The sequence below is a fragment of the Cavia porcellus genome, unplaced genomic scaffold (assembly GCF_034190915.1).
Source record: "Cavia porcellus strain 051 isolate PalLab524CR breed Dunkin Hartley unplaced genomic scaffold, mCavPor4.1 scaffold_6, whole genome shotgun sequence".
Lineage (NCBI taxonomy): Eukaryota > Metazoa > Chordata > Mammalia > Rodentia > Caviidae > Cavia > Cavia porcellus.
Genome location: NW_026947489.1, coordinates 30,425,688 through 30,439,421, shown reverse-complemented (window position 1 = coordinate 30,439,421; position 13,734 = coordinate 30,425,688). Strand labels below are relative to the sequence as shown.

The window sequence follows — 13,734 nt, the reverse complement described above, 5'->3', positions numbered from 1 at the left end:
TATAGAATGTAACATTCGTTCCTTACAACAAAATCCCACGGAACCTTTGTTCTATTTGTAAACACGATTCGGGCACCGGAGGTAAAGAAGGACGTGACCACCTGCTCCTCCCCTCGCCCACCCGCGCCCCGCCAGCAGTCCGCGGAGGGTGACCTCAGCCGGACCCCGCACCGTCGGTCCTCCGACCATCGGAACTCCGCGGCTTCCAGCCCGGGTCCACGGTTCCCGCTCACCTTCCCTGCAGCTGCTCCTCCTCCAGCTGTGTGCCTTCTGCCAGGCACCCGCAACCCACAGCGGCCCAGCGGCCCGGATCGCAGCTCCCCGGGCCCGTGCCCTCGGGTGGCTTACCGAGGAGCGAGCCTATGAAGATGACGATCTGCACGGTGGTGGTGAACTGGCGGTACATCTGCGCCTCGCCGCCCAGCTCCCCGAGCGCGCTGCGGTTCGCGCCCGCCGCCGCGGCGCCCGACGTGTTGCGAGACTCGCTGGCGTTCGCGGAGAACCAGCTCTCGTTGTGTCCCATGGTGAGGCTGGGGCTCCGGCTCCGCTCGCCGCCCACCCCGGGCGCGGACGGACGCGCGGGCGCTGGCGGAGCCCTGGAGAGCCGGGGCGGACGGCGGGTCCCTTCACGTCTCCACATCGCCTGCCCCGCCGCCGGGGAGGCGGGGTGCGAGGGAGGCGAGGCCGCGCCCCACGCCCGTCCCCTCCCGGGTCCCTGTCAGCCGCCCCCTGGAGGCGTGCGGTAGGAGCCCGCCGGGCGTCGCGGTCCCCGCCAGGGGTCAGAGCGGAGAGCCCACTCCGCTGACGCGGACACACAGAAGCGGGAGTGTGGCGGTCCCGGAGAGCGCCCTCCGCTCCCGGCGCCTCCTAGCTCTCGGCTTCCCTCTGCCCCTAGAGGAGCTGGACGCCCCTCTCGGGTCCCCGGGACTGGGGGCAAAGACAGCGTGGCTGAAGCCGTTTGTCAGTCCTGCTGGTTTCAAGGCAGGAAGACGCTATGAAACCCACAAAATGCCCAAGCCGGGGGATCAGAGCTCAGAGGGGACCCCCAAGACCTGTCTGCGTCCACGGCCTGGGCGCGACACCGGAGTCTGCACAGCCTCGCCGCGCGTGGTGGGCTGTCAGCCCGGACGCCGAGGGCTCGGACCCTCCGCCCACAAAGCCTCCTTCTGCAGCCCCTCCTGCCCGCTTTGCCTCTGCACAGTCTGGCATCCCCTTCCCGGAAACCCCTCTGGCCCCTCGGCTGCAGGGACAGAGCCTGATGACCTCACGGGGCCGAGGGAGGGTGCCCCTCATTGGGTTGAGACTACAGCCGGGTGGTTGCCCGGCTCCCGGCGCGTGCCTGAGGCGGCCGGGGGCGCGCGGCCCGCCGGGAGGTCACGTGATGCGCGTGGCCCCGCCCCTTTTGCCGCCGAGTGGGGACGGCGCCATCTTGGCCTCGCGTACCGTGACTTTTGGAGAACGTGGGAGCCGCGGGAGGTGCGTGTCTGGTTGCCTTGGATACGCTACGGACTGCTCCAGAAGTTCGATTCATTTGCCACCGTGGTTACTGCTCCGAGTCTGGCCGGCCGGGACTGCCTGCGGGCTCCTGATGACTCCTGCGCGGGGCTCTCAGTCAAGCCTTGAGTGTGGCGTAAGCGGTTCAGAAAGGTGGAATCTAGGAAACTGCTGCGTAGTTAACGAGGTCTGTATCGTACACAGCTTAACGGAGCTGCAGTGGATTCCAGCGATGAAGATTTGTGGGAAGCAGCTTCCACCTGGGCTGATGGAAAGGTTGGGAAGCTGGGATAACCAAGTAAAGAGAAGAACTGGCAAAATAACAGGTGCCAGATGAGCGAAAGAGAATTGTTCTGCATCCAGAGGAAGGAGCCAGGCAAGAGAAAAGAGACAGGAAAGACAAAGACTTGTTTGGTCTCTGTTGACCAATGGCAACTGGTTTTTTACTGTTAAGTGAAATGCATAGTAGAGGTCTTTGACATTGATATTAAGTCAAAGGACAGTAAACCCTTAAAACTAATTTAAATTACAATTACTTTTAGTTGGCTGCTTCATTTTGACAGGAGAAATCACCAAGATCCAGCACACTTTTTTAAGGAGAGTTGAAAAAGAATGTGTGCAGAGGTGTTTGGTAATGGTTGCAGAAATACTTTTACCCTAATGCTTCACCACCTTTTCAAAACTTTTGGGATAAAGATGTAAAAAGGAGTATTTTGCAGATACAAGGAGCAGGAAAAGCAAGAAATCTCTCATTTTCTCATTTTGAAAAGATATCACTAGCCAGGTGTGATGGCACACTTCTCTAATCCCAGCACTCTGGGAGCCTGCAGCAAGAGGATACAAAGTACAAGCAATTTAGCTCAGACTTAGATCTTGTCTCAAAAATAAAGTTAAAAGAAAATTTTAGAGGTTGAGGATATACCTTAGAACAAAGGTCCTGGTGAGGGGGAGGGAATCAGACTAAATTGTCTGTAGCCCTAAATTAATGTTCAAGTACAGGACTTGAAGAATCTAGGAATAACCTAGCCAGCTGAACTCACTGAGTTTTTCAGAGATGAGAAATTGCCTTGTGAGCTAGGGACATAGTTGCATGACTTCAATAGCTATGTGTTGTGTGACTGATTTCACTGATTATAATGAGAAGATAGGTGATGCAGAAGATTGAACATGATCTAAATATATGTTGTCAAATCTATCATTTCCCACTGTATAACAGACCAGTGCCACAGCATACATTCTCAGATTAACTCCCTGGGTTTGAAATCTGAAGGCTGTTTCTTCACACAGCTGGCAGTTTGTGGGAACTCAACTGGAATTGTCAGCAAAAATATCTCTTAAGTGGCTGATTGGGTTTGTCACAACCTGGCAGCTGTGTACCATAAGGGTGCATTCCAAGACTGACAGCAGGCAGAGGACAAAGCAGAAGTTGCATCCGTTTTTATAACCTGTTCTCAGAAGTTACACAGCATCAGTTATATTCTCTTCTCTATTCGTTGAAGCAGTCACCAAACCACTGTGTTAATGAAAAAGGACCTGGACCACAGCTCTCAACTGAGAAATGTTAAAGTCACCTTGTAAGAAAAGCATGTGGAATAAGAGATGATGTAATCATTTAAGGAAAATATAGTCTGTCAGCCACAACGTTTTTCCTTCTGTCAAAAAGAATTTTGAAATGTCCTATTTTGATACTCTCTTGTCAAGACCATGTGAATTAATTACTCATTTCAATTACATAGTCTTTTTTTAAAAAAGTTTGGGTTGCCGTAACAAAAGGCCTTACACTAAACAGTTTATAAACAACAAATATTTCTTGCCACATCCAGCGCAGCTCTCGAAATTCCCAGGAGGACAACAGAGGATGAAATGAAGCCAGAAAGGAGGCCAGGGATGTAGCTCAGCGGCACAATGCCTGCTTGGCAAGCACAAGGTGCTGAATTTGATTTCTGGTACCAAAAACAAATATGAAGAAGAATTTAGAAAGCTGGGGCTGGGGATTTAGCTCAGCGGCATAAGTGCCTTCCTTGCAAGTGTGCGGTCGTGAGTTCGATCCCTGGTACCGATAAAAAACGAAAAAGACAAAAAAAAGAATGTAGAAAGCTGAGGTCAGGTAGGTAGAACACCCTTTCCTGATGGGAGAAGAGGAACTGCCCAAGGACCGGAGCAGCTTAACTGGGAGGTTGATGTCAATTTCAACCCCTCTGCAACTTGTTTGCCTGGCTTGCTTGGAGGACTCTTCCTAGGAGCTAGAACAGCTTGCTTACCTGGCTTGCCTCAGGTGCTCCCTGTACTTGGGGTTGGCCTTGTATTAGCACTGCACATGAGGTTGATCTCTAGCTTTTAGCTGCTCCCCACAATTTCTCATATTTCTGGAGTCCGAGTAGCCCCAAAACCAAGGCATCTACAAATTCTGTGTCTGGTAAGGTCCTGCTTTCTGGGTCATACATGGTACCTTCTAGCTAAAGTGTCTGCTCATTAGTGTCCTTTTTATGGGCACTTGTCATACTTGTGAAAATCTCATAGCACACTCACCTCCCAAAGATCCTATCTCCTCATACATTGATGACAATGTTTGAACATACAAATTTGTGAGGAGGGGACACACATTTTGAGACCATAGCAAATGTTATTTTGATAGAAGCTGGTTAGTACTAACATCTATCAACAATCAGGTGTGTGGTCATATTGGAAGACAGGTGATTAGAATTACCAGGCTGTGCTCTTAGTACTTGCCAATTTTTATCAAACACCTTCTGATGCTACAGCTACAACAGATAATAGACAATGAAGTAGAGTTTGGTTCTTTTTCATGTTTTTATATATAGGCAATATCTGGCTCTTAGATGATGCTACTTCAAGAATTACATCATCTCTCATAATGAATATTATGAGACATACTCTCAACTTAAAAGTACTTTGTGTTCCTGAAGTCTTAAAGTTAGTTGTTACAATGGTTAATTTTATGTATTAACTTGAGACCCAGGTAGCTGGAAGAACATTATATGTGAATGTGTCTCTTAGGTTGTTCCAGAAAGAAATTAAGTGCTTGAATTAGGAGACTGAGTAAAGAAGATCCAACCTCACCATTGTGAGTTGGTATCATTCAATGTGTTGAGGACCTAAATAGAACATAAAGGTAGAGGAAGGGTGAACTTTCTCTTTCTCCTTGACCTGGGACATTTCTTTGCTCCTACCTTTAGACTTTTAAGACTCTAACTGACCTACCTGCAGACTTTCCTGGATCTCCAGCTTTGAGACAGCATACTGTAACTTCTCAGCCTCCGTGATTACATGAGCCCATGTCCATAATAAACAGTCTCATATTTTGTACATATTCTATTGATTCTGTTTCTCTGAAAAACTATGACTAATATGGTTGTTTAGCACTGCGTATCCATTTTCCTAGAGAAATAACGAACATGGTGATAGGGCCACTAGGCAGAATGGGGCAAAGAGAGATTTAAAAACTTTCTGTGTGCATACCCAGTAATAATTAGGATATCCCAGGCCCTTGTAAAATGAAAGTGGTAGCTGATAACAGAGCCTCTGGGCATCTTTGAATTGAATTATGCTTTTTATGTCCAAAAACATATTGGCCTCTGATAAACATGTTGTTTAAATGGTTTATTTGAGACTCTTTAAGCTTAATAGAGATGATAACCTATTTCTTCTTTTCTGGAAACCTAGATTGTCTCTTTATGGGAAAACCTATCAACATTCTCTAGATTAAAAATTCTATTATAATATGTGTGTTGGGGGCATGGACATTGGTGTCAGTGAATGTCTGTTCCAGCATTTCCAGCTGTACTCAAGCAAGAGGGGACAACAGCCACTTCACCTCTCTAAATTGTTTTCTCCTCTGCCAAACAGAGAAAAATGCCTATTTTACAGGGATGTTTTGAGGACAATAAAGTACTGGATTAATCAAAAACTCTTACAGTGTCTGGCATGCTGAAGGACATCAGTATAAGGAAACTGTATAAAATCAATTTCTGATTATTAATGTTTAAAGAAAACAAATATCAAAGGAGGAAAAAGCATTACTTTCTGATACTAAAAAAGGTCTCACTGCAGATGTAGCTCAGCGGTAAAGCACTTTCCTAGCATGCACAAGGCGCTGGGTTAATCCTTAATACCCCCAAAATACTCTTGAAAAGGCTTTTCTCTCTCTGTAGACTTAAATAAAATACTCTCTAATAAGTCAGTAAGTCAAAAAATGAAAGAACCACTCATTTTGCAATTAGTAAAGGGCAGAGTAGTTTTACAGGAAATGTTGCCTAATGATTTTGGAGTGCAGAAGTTAACTAGTATGTCACTGTGCTACATATGTTTACACTTAAGGCTCTTCATTTTTGGCATGTTAAATTACCACCAAAGCAGTTAACTGTTGTAAAGATATTAGTAAACCCATTTTATTATTTTTAATTTTATTTAAATGACAAAAAATAAAACAGAAAAGAAAAAAAGCAAAAGAGACAAACAATGACAGAAAAACCTAAAACAATAACAATATAGGCTTTCAAAACAAGATGAGACTTTAACAATGGTTGTCATGCTGTATATTGTTATCCTCAAAAGAGATGCTTGGATTATCAGATATAGACTTGCAAATTGATCTAATCATATGATCTAATCATATTGATCTAATCGTATGAATGTTAACTGTTCCAAGAACTAATAGAATTAGTATGGTCATCTTAGCTACATTATATATATATATATATATATATATATATATATATATACACACATATACACACACACACACACACACACACACACAAATTTATCATTTTCTTTTTCCCTTCTTTTCTCTTTTACCTTTCCCAGTTATTTTTCCCCTTTGAGCAGTTTCTCACCTTTTCACAATATTTATTGTAGAATTTGGATCTTATGTACTCTTTCAGTTTCTTACCCTAGGGAGACAATACAGCATTTACACATGTGAATTTGATTTATTTCACTTACGAATATGATCTCAAGTTGCATCCATTTACCTATAAAAGCCTCCATGCAGTCCTTCTTTATAGTTGAGTAATAGTTCATTGTATAAAAATACCATATCTTATTATTCATTCCTCAGTTGATGGGAATTCGTGTTATTTCCAAAATTTGGCTATTACCGTTTGTGCTGCTATAAACATGGGTATACATATATCACTGTGGTAGGATGTTTTCAATTCTGGGAAAATGCCCGGAAGGGGGAGAGCTAAGTCAAATAGGAACACTAATCCTAGATTTTACAGAACTTCTACACTGATTTTCACAATGCTTGCATCAATCTACACTCCCAAGAACAGTGGAGAAGGGTTCATTTTTCCCTAATAACAATAATAAATGCTCTCCAGCATTTGTTATTGGTTGATATCTTGATCTTGGCCACTCCTTCTTGGAATGAGGTGGAATCTCAGCATTGCTTTAATTTGCATTTCTCTAATAACCAATGGTGCTGAACATTTTTTCATATATTTATTTGCCATTTGTTTTTCTTCATCTGAGAAGTATGTATTCATCTCTGATGCCCATTTTTGGATTTGGTCTATGAATTTTGGGGGCCCGATCTATTTTAATTCTTTATATGTTCTAGTAAGAAGACCTTTGTCTAAGAGGGTTTTTTTTTTTCCAATTCATGGAGACTTCTGTTGACATGCAAAAGCTTTTTAATAAGGTGAGATCCCAGTTGTTGATTCTAGGAAGTATTTCCCATGTAGTTTGATTTTTGTTCATAAATTCTCTGCCTGCCCTTATGACTTCAAGATTTCTACCTACTTTGTCTTCCAGCAGTTTAAAGTTTGTGTTTTAATATTTAGATCTTTGATCCATTTTTACTTTAGTGCAGGGTGATATACATAGGTTTTCTTTTAGTTTTCAGCATATAGAAAGTCAGTTTTTCCAGCACTACTTTTTAAAGAGGCTATCTTCTAATGAACATGTTTGGCCCCTTTGTTGACAATAAGATTGCTAAGTGTATTTGTAGTTGTGGTATATCTTCTTATCTATTCCATTGATCTTCAGGTCTGTATACCAGTGCCATGCTGACTTTATCATAGTAGCTTTGTAGTATAAGTTCAAGTCAGGGATTGTGATGCCTCCTGCCTTATCTTTGTTGCCCAGAATTTGCCTTTGTTATTGTAGGTCTCTTCTGATTCCAGATAAACTTTAGAAATGATTTCTCTAGATCTGTGATTACTTGATTTTCATGTCTATTGAGATTTGTGTTACATAGTTGGGTGCTCCTATATTTGGTGCATATGTATTTACAATTGTAATCTCTTCCTCTTGAAGTTTTCCCCTAATAACTATGTAGTGACCTTCTTTATCTCTTTTGATCATTCTTGGCTTGAAGTTCACATTTTCTGCAAACAGAATATCTACCCCCGCTTTTTGGGGGGTTCCTGTTACATGAAGTATTGTTTCCATCCCTTGACTTTTAATCTATAAATTTCCTCCTGAGTTAAATGTGTTTCTTTTATATAGCATATTGTTGTTTTGTTTTTTAATCCATTCTGCCAGTCTGTTTCTTTTGATTGGAGTTGAGGCCATTTATATTGATGGTTATAATGTACATGTAATGACTTATCTTTGTCGTGTTATCTTTCTGTTGTTGGTTCTCTACTTTTTCTCTCTAAGTGTTTTTCTCTGATTGGTGGTTTCCCTCTGCTGTTGTTTTTGGAACTGTAGTCATCGTTATCTTTTTATAGAGTACCTTTCAGAAGTCTTTGTAGGTTTGGTGGTCGTGAATTTCTTCAGTTGCTCTTTGTCATGGAAGTATCTTATTTCTCCAACAATTTTGAAAGATAGTTTTCTGGGGTACATCGGTCTGAGTTGGAAATTGTGTTCTTTGAGGACTTGAAATACTTCATTCCAAGCTCTTCATGACTTGATGGTTTGTGTTAAGAAGTCTGTCATGATTCCATTAGGTTTTCCTTCATAGGTGATCTGTTCCTTTTCTCTGACAGCTTTTAATATTCTGTGCTGAATTTCGGGGATCTTAATTATTATATGCCTGGGTGAAGATTTATTTTCATTATGGCTAATTGGGGCCCCATGTGCCTCACTTATCTATATCAGATTCTTTTCCCATGCTTGGAAAATTTTCTGCTATTTCTGTAAATAGTCTTCTTAAGTCATTTGTGTTGACACCAGCTTTTTTTGTTGACATCTATCAGTTTTATATTCTTTTTCTTTGCATCATCTTATAGCTGCTGAATTGTTGTTTCCTGATTCCTTGCTATTTTTAGGAGATCTTTCCTTTCATTATCATTAACTTGCATCCTGTCTTCAAGGTCTGACAGTCTATCTTCAGCTTCATTCAAGGAGTTTTCCAGCTTTCACTGGAATTTTTAATTTCCTGAATATCTCTTTGAATCAATTTCATGCATTCTAATTTTTTCTTATATTGTTCATTCCAATTTTCCATCATTTTCTTAAATACTATGTTTTTATCTACCTCTTCTTTAGATGCATTGAACATTTCTTGTATAATCTTTGTCATTTCCTTTTTTATTTGAGAGATTAATTCTGATCTGATTTCCTCTATAGATTCATGGAGTTGTTTTTTTTACTTCAGTTGCTATCATTTCAGAAAGTTCACTTGTGAAATTTCAATGTCTTGCATTTCAGCATCTCTTGGGTCTGTCCTCAGTGAGCTGGGTGTCTGAGATTGCATCTTGCTCTTTCCTTTTGTTATTTTTCTCAGGGACTTGTGTAGCTGGCCGGGCACCCTGCTGATGGATTGCACTCTGATGCTGGGCTGGGCAGAGCTTGGATCCTCTGATACCTAGTCGTTAACTGGGGCTTACCCCTGAACTATGACACCAAGGCCTTGCACCTGGCTAGGTGGAGTTCAGAACATCTGGAACCTATGAGGCTAGTAGGGATGCACCCCCAAACTATAGCACCAGGTACTTGTGCCTGGCTGAGTGGAGTTCAAAACCTCCAGGCCCTACAAGGCTAACCAGGATGCACCCCAGAACTATGGCACTGGGGCCTTGCACTGGAGTGTGTGGAGCTCAGAATCTCCAGGACCCATTAACTAGATTAATTGCTCCCAGATGGACAGCTCCAGGGCTCTGGGCTGGGCAGGGCTCAGTACCTCTGGGACCTGTGCAGCTCACCTGGCATTGCTCTGATGGATTGTGATGGGCAGAACTCCAATCCTCTGAGGCCTCCATAGCTAACCAGGACATACCTCTTGAGTATAGCACCCAGTAAATCCCTTTTATGTATTACATAATATATCCCAATATATGGATTGGGACATGATTTCCTATGAATAGAACTCCTAATGTAGTCTGCCAATTTCTAATAGTCCTTGTATCAACAGACTTGATACTAGGTTCATAGATATCAGGGAATTGGAAGGGTGGACATCCTTCCCTTCCTTTCCCATGAAGCCTCAATTGTCCCATACACACATAGAAGTTAGGATTGAAAAATATAGTGAACATTTAAGTTTTTTAAAAAATGTATTGAAGTAAAAGATACATTGTCATTAATCCCCCCCAAATTATTTCCTCTCCTTTTGAGTATACCTATCCTATCATTCTTTCCATTTTCTGAATCAGTTCTGTTTCATGAGTGTTTTTAGTTGTATTGTAATAGCCTTGATGTCCTGGATCAATCTAAAATGTTTACCTTTCATGGTCATTTTGACATTGAGGAAAAGCCAGAACTCGCATGGTGCCAGATCCCATGAAAAAGATAGACAAGAACACATTGTAATGTTTTTACAAACCACTTTTCACTAGATGGTATTCAGCAACAGTGCTCACCAAATTTTTTTTATCATACCTTATAAAGATACAAAACGTGCATAGTGATCATAAAGCAACCAGACTAATTTTTTTTGAGATAGGGTCTCTCTATGTAGTACAGGCTGGCCTTTAACTTGCTTATGGAGCCCAGGCTGGCCTTGAACTCATAATAGATCCTCCTGCCTCAGCTTCCTTGAGTACTGGAATCACAGTTATATGTCATACTATCCAACTAACCAGACTAATTTTTAACAGCAAATTTGCCAAACTAAAATATCCATAAGTATTATTATCCTCAAAGGAGTTACCTTGAAAAGATGGTTAACTGTTAAAGAATATAATTTCCAATTCCTTTTGGAGACTCTTCTTTTATGGTTAACTTCAAAAGCTAGCAAGCATTCTTTCCTGTATTCCCAAGCATGTCAAATATGCCTTTTCAGAATAATTGATCTTTTTTTTTTTTTTTTTTTTGGTACTGGCAATTAAACCCAGCAGCTTTTGCACTGCACTACATCCTATCCCTTTTTAACTTTGTTTTTGTGGCAGGATCCCACTAAGTCACTAAATTGCCCAGCTGGGCTCAAACTTGTGATCCTTTTGTCTCAGCTTCACAGAGCCCTAGAGTTGTAAGCATTCACTTCCACGCATGGCTTCTTTTTAATAAGTCAAAAGTTAACTTGCACCAATTCTAGGGAATTAAGTGATAGAGACAATACTATCTTCAGTAAAAGACATGACTGCAAAATACTATGACTCAGTCTAACATGGAAGAAATAGCCCAGCTTTGGAATAAAAGTGTGAATGTACTCCAGAATTTAAAGGCAAGACTCTTTTAGATATATAAATGACAAGGCCCTAAAAATCTTCACAAAGTGATGCAAAATTCACTAATTTTTATTTTTACTTTCTTGAGGAGAAGGAACAGTCTTGCCTCTCCTATCCCTGGTTTCTAGGCCACAGAGCATTGCAACAAGAAGTCTTTTGCAATGTAAAGGACAAATAATAATAAGAAAAGGAGAAGAAGAAGGAGGAGGAAAAGGAAGAGGAGGAAGAAGAGGAGGAAGAGGAGAATCAGCTAAGATTAAAGAAGCTGAATGAACCCCAAACAATAAACCCAAAGAAAACCACACCAAGATACATCATCAAACTTCTGAAAGTAAGAAATAGGGGAAAAAAAGTAGCCAAAGGAAATTACTACATTTCCTATAAAAGAAAAACAAGTTGAATGACAGTATAATTCTCACTGAAACCAGAAACAAACAGCACCAATAAGTATATGAAAATATGCTCAACATTATTAGTGAAATGCAAATCAAAACCACAAAAAAAAAAAAGATCATCTCACCGAGTTAGAATGGCTATTATCAAGAAGACAGCCAGGCATGGTGGCATATGCCTATACTTCCAGCATTTGAGGGGCTGAGGCAGGAGGGCCACCACAAGTTCAAGGCTGGCCTAGGCTACATAGTGAATTCAAGACCAGCCTAGACTACATAGTGAGACTCTGTTTTAACAAACAAACAAAAGAAGATCAAGAAAAGATGGTGGATAGATAACAGCATCTACAGAGGCTCTCTGAGATAGCCAGCTTAGATTCCAGGAATGGTGCAGTGTGGGGAGTCCTAAGCAGAGGGAGATCCTGCTGGCCCAGGAATAAACTAAGCTGAGAGAAACCAATTGGAAATGCAGTTCAGGTGCTACAATTGGAACAGCTAAAGTCTCAGTGCCGCCGCTAGAACTCGCTGCCACTGCCGCACCTGAATTGGCACAGCCAGGATAGCCCACTAGTTTCAATTCACTGGAGACGCCAACGCTCTGAGGGGGAATCAGTGAACCGAATTGAGAGCAGAACTGGCAGGGAACCCTGCATCGACCTGTGGTGAATGAGAGGAATAAAGACCTTTCCATAGACAAAGAGGCTCCGACAGAAGACATTCTGGGACCAGGCAGACTGGCTGGAAAAGGGCACTGCAATGACTTTAGTCACATATTCCCTGCTCAAGTGGAATTGGTGGGGAGCTTTGAACTGTGTGACACCACAGACTGAGGCCCAATAGGCTAGTCCAAATCAAGTCCCTGCACCTGGCAGTGCATGCTAACGCAGTGAAGCCTTCAGTAGAGTGACCTGAAGGGGTGGGCCCATCATAGGCTGCCTGGCTCTGTACCTCCTAGTACACTGCAATGGGTGGAACCACCTAGTCAGTGTGCTTCAGGCAAACTGAAATCAACAAAGAAAGAAACTGGGCCTCCTATATACGCCTGTATGGAAGGAACAAAAAAATATGAGAAGAGGAGGCAACAAGAAAGGGTCCTCAGTCCCCAATCCTGAGAACACTGATCCAGGAAAGGTAAATGCAAAGGAGAATGGGGACAGAAAACATGCAATATCGAGCATGGCACCAATACACATAAAGTGATATCTTCGGGACCTCATAGATGAGTTCAAAAGTGAAGTATTTAACTAAGTAAAGCAAAATATAAATAGAATAAAGAAATGTTAAACACCTCCCAAGAAAAAACAGATGGTAGAATGGAAGAACAAAAAAAGGGGGAGAATTGTTTGATGGAGAAAATAGAGAAAACATAGAATACATGAAGCAGATTCAAAGAGATTACCAGGAAACAAAAAACTCTATTGAAAGCTGGCATAACAGCTTGAAAGAAACTAAGAATAGATTATCTGAACTAGGGACAGGTTTGCAATGTGGGAACATGAAAGGAAAAACTTTAGAATGTCCTAAGAAGGACATTCTAAAGAGAGAGAAAAGTACCAGGATTCCAGAAACAGTGGCAGAGAGGCTGCAGTGAATGGAGCAGAAAGCAAAATGAAGAAGACAGACAGACAACTAATGACAGAAAAAGAGCACAACAGAAATGAGGTAGAGAAAGTTGGATATAATTTCTAATATAGATGGCCTAGATACACTAACAAGGGGAAAAAGAGAGAATTACAAACAGAGTGGATCAAGAGGTTGGGTCCACTGAGAGGCTTTTTATAGGAAATATAATTAGCCTGAAGATGGTTATGTGGACCAAAATCAAATACGAGAAAATGGAACTCGATGTGATTAGGAAACCAGAGAGTAATAGGGGTAACTAGACCAGTATTTATGGATAGGGAGGAATTATGAAAGGGAGGAATAGTCTTCAAAAAAAAAAAAAAAAAAAAAACAGCAGAAGACATAGCTAATAGTGTATCAGGAATTAAAACCCTTATTACTTGCACCACTCTGCTTGGTTGGAACTTGCTCCATCCTAGTTTGTATACAAGCACTGGATCTGAGGGCACAGACAGCTGTCCCGAAGATATCAGGGCATAGCACAGTGGTCATCTTTAATTTCCTATTAACTCAATCAAGATCCTGTATGACTTATACTGTTGTATCATGACTGATCTTAGTTAAATCTGACTTGTTTGATTGCTGCTTATTATTGACAGATTTTATTCAAACTGTTGGGTTGCTGGTATCAAGTTGAGGAGTATAGA

At 42.0% G+C, this 13,734-nt stretch overlaps 1 protein-coding gene across 4 annotated transcripts in view; it reads right to left on the bottom strand.

The window, feature by feature from the left end:
* The window catches only part of Gpr176 (G protein-coupled receptor 176), a 133,695-nt gene extending 131,396 nt beyond the window's left edge, over window positions 1-2,299 (bottom strand). Inside the window, exon 1 of one of the 4 annotated variants that reach the window (XM_063250296.1) lies at window positions 1,444-2,299. In XM_063250296.1, coding sequence (XP_063106366.1) covers window positions 1,444-1,531 — 88 coding nt within the window. In that variant the 5' untranslated portion in view covers window positions 1,532-2,299. Of the gene's footprint in view, window positions 1-348; window positions 1,360-1,443 lie in introns of those variants that run through there. The other 3 variants (XM_003475679.5, XM_063250298.1, XM_063250297.1) reach the window with 3 other exon arrangements.
* Window positions 2,300-13,734: the final 11,435 nt, after the last annotated feature.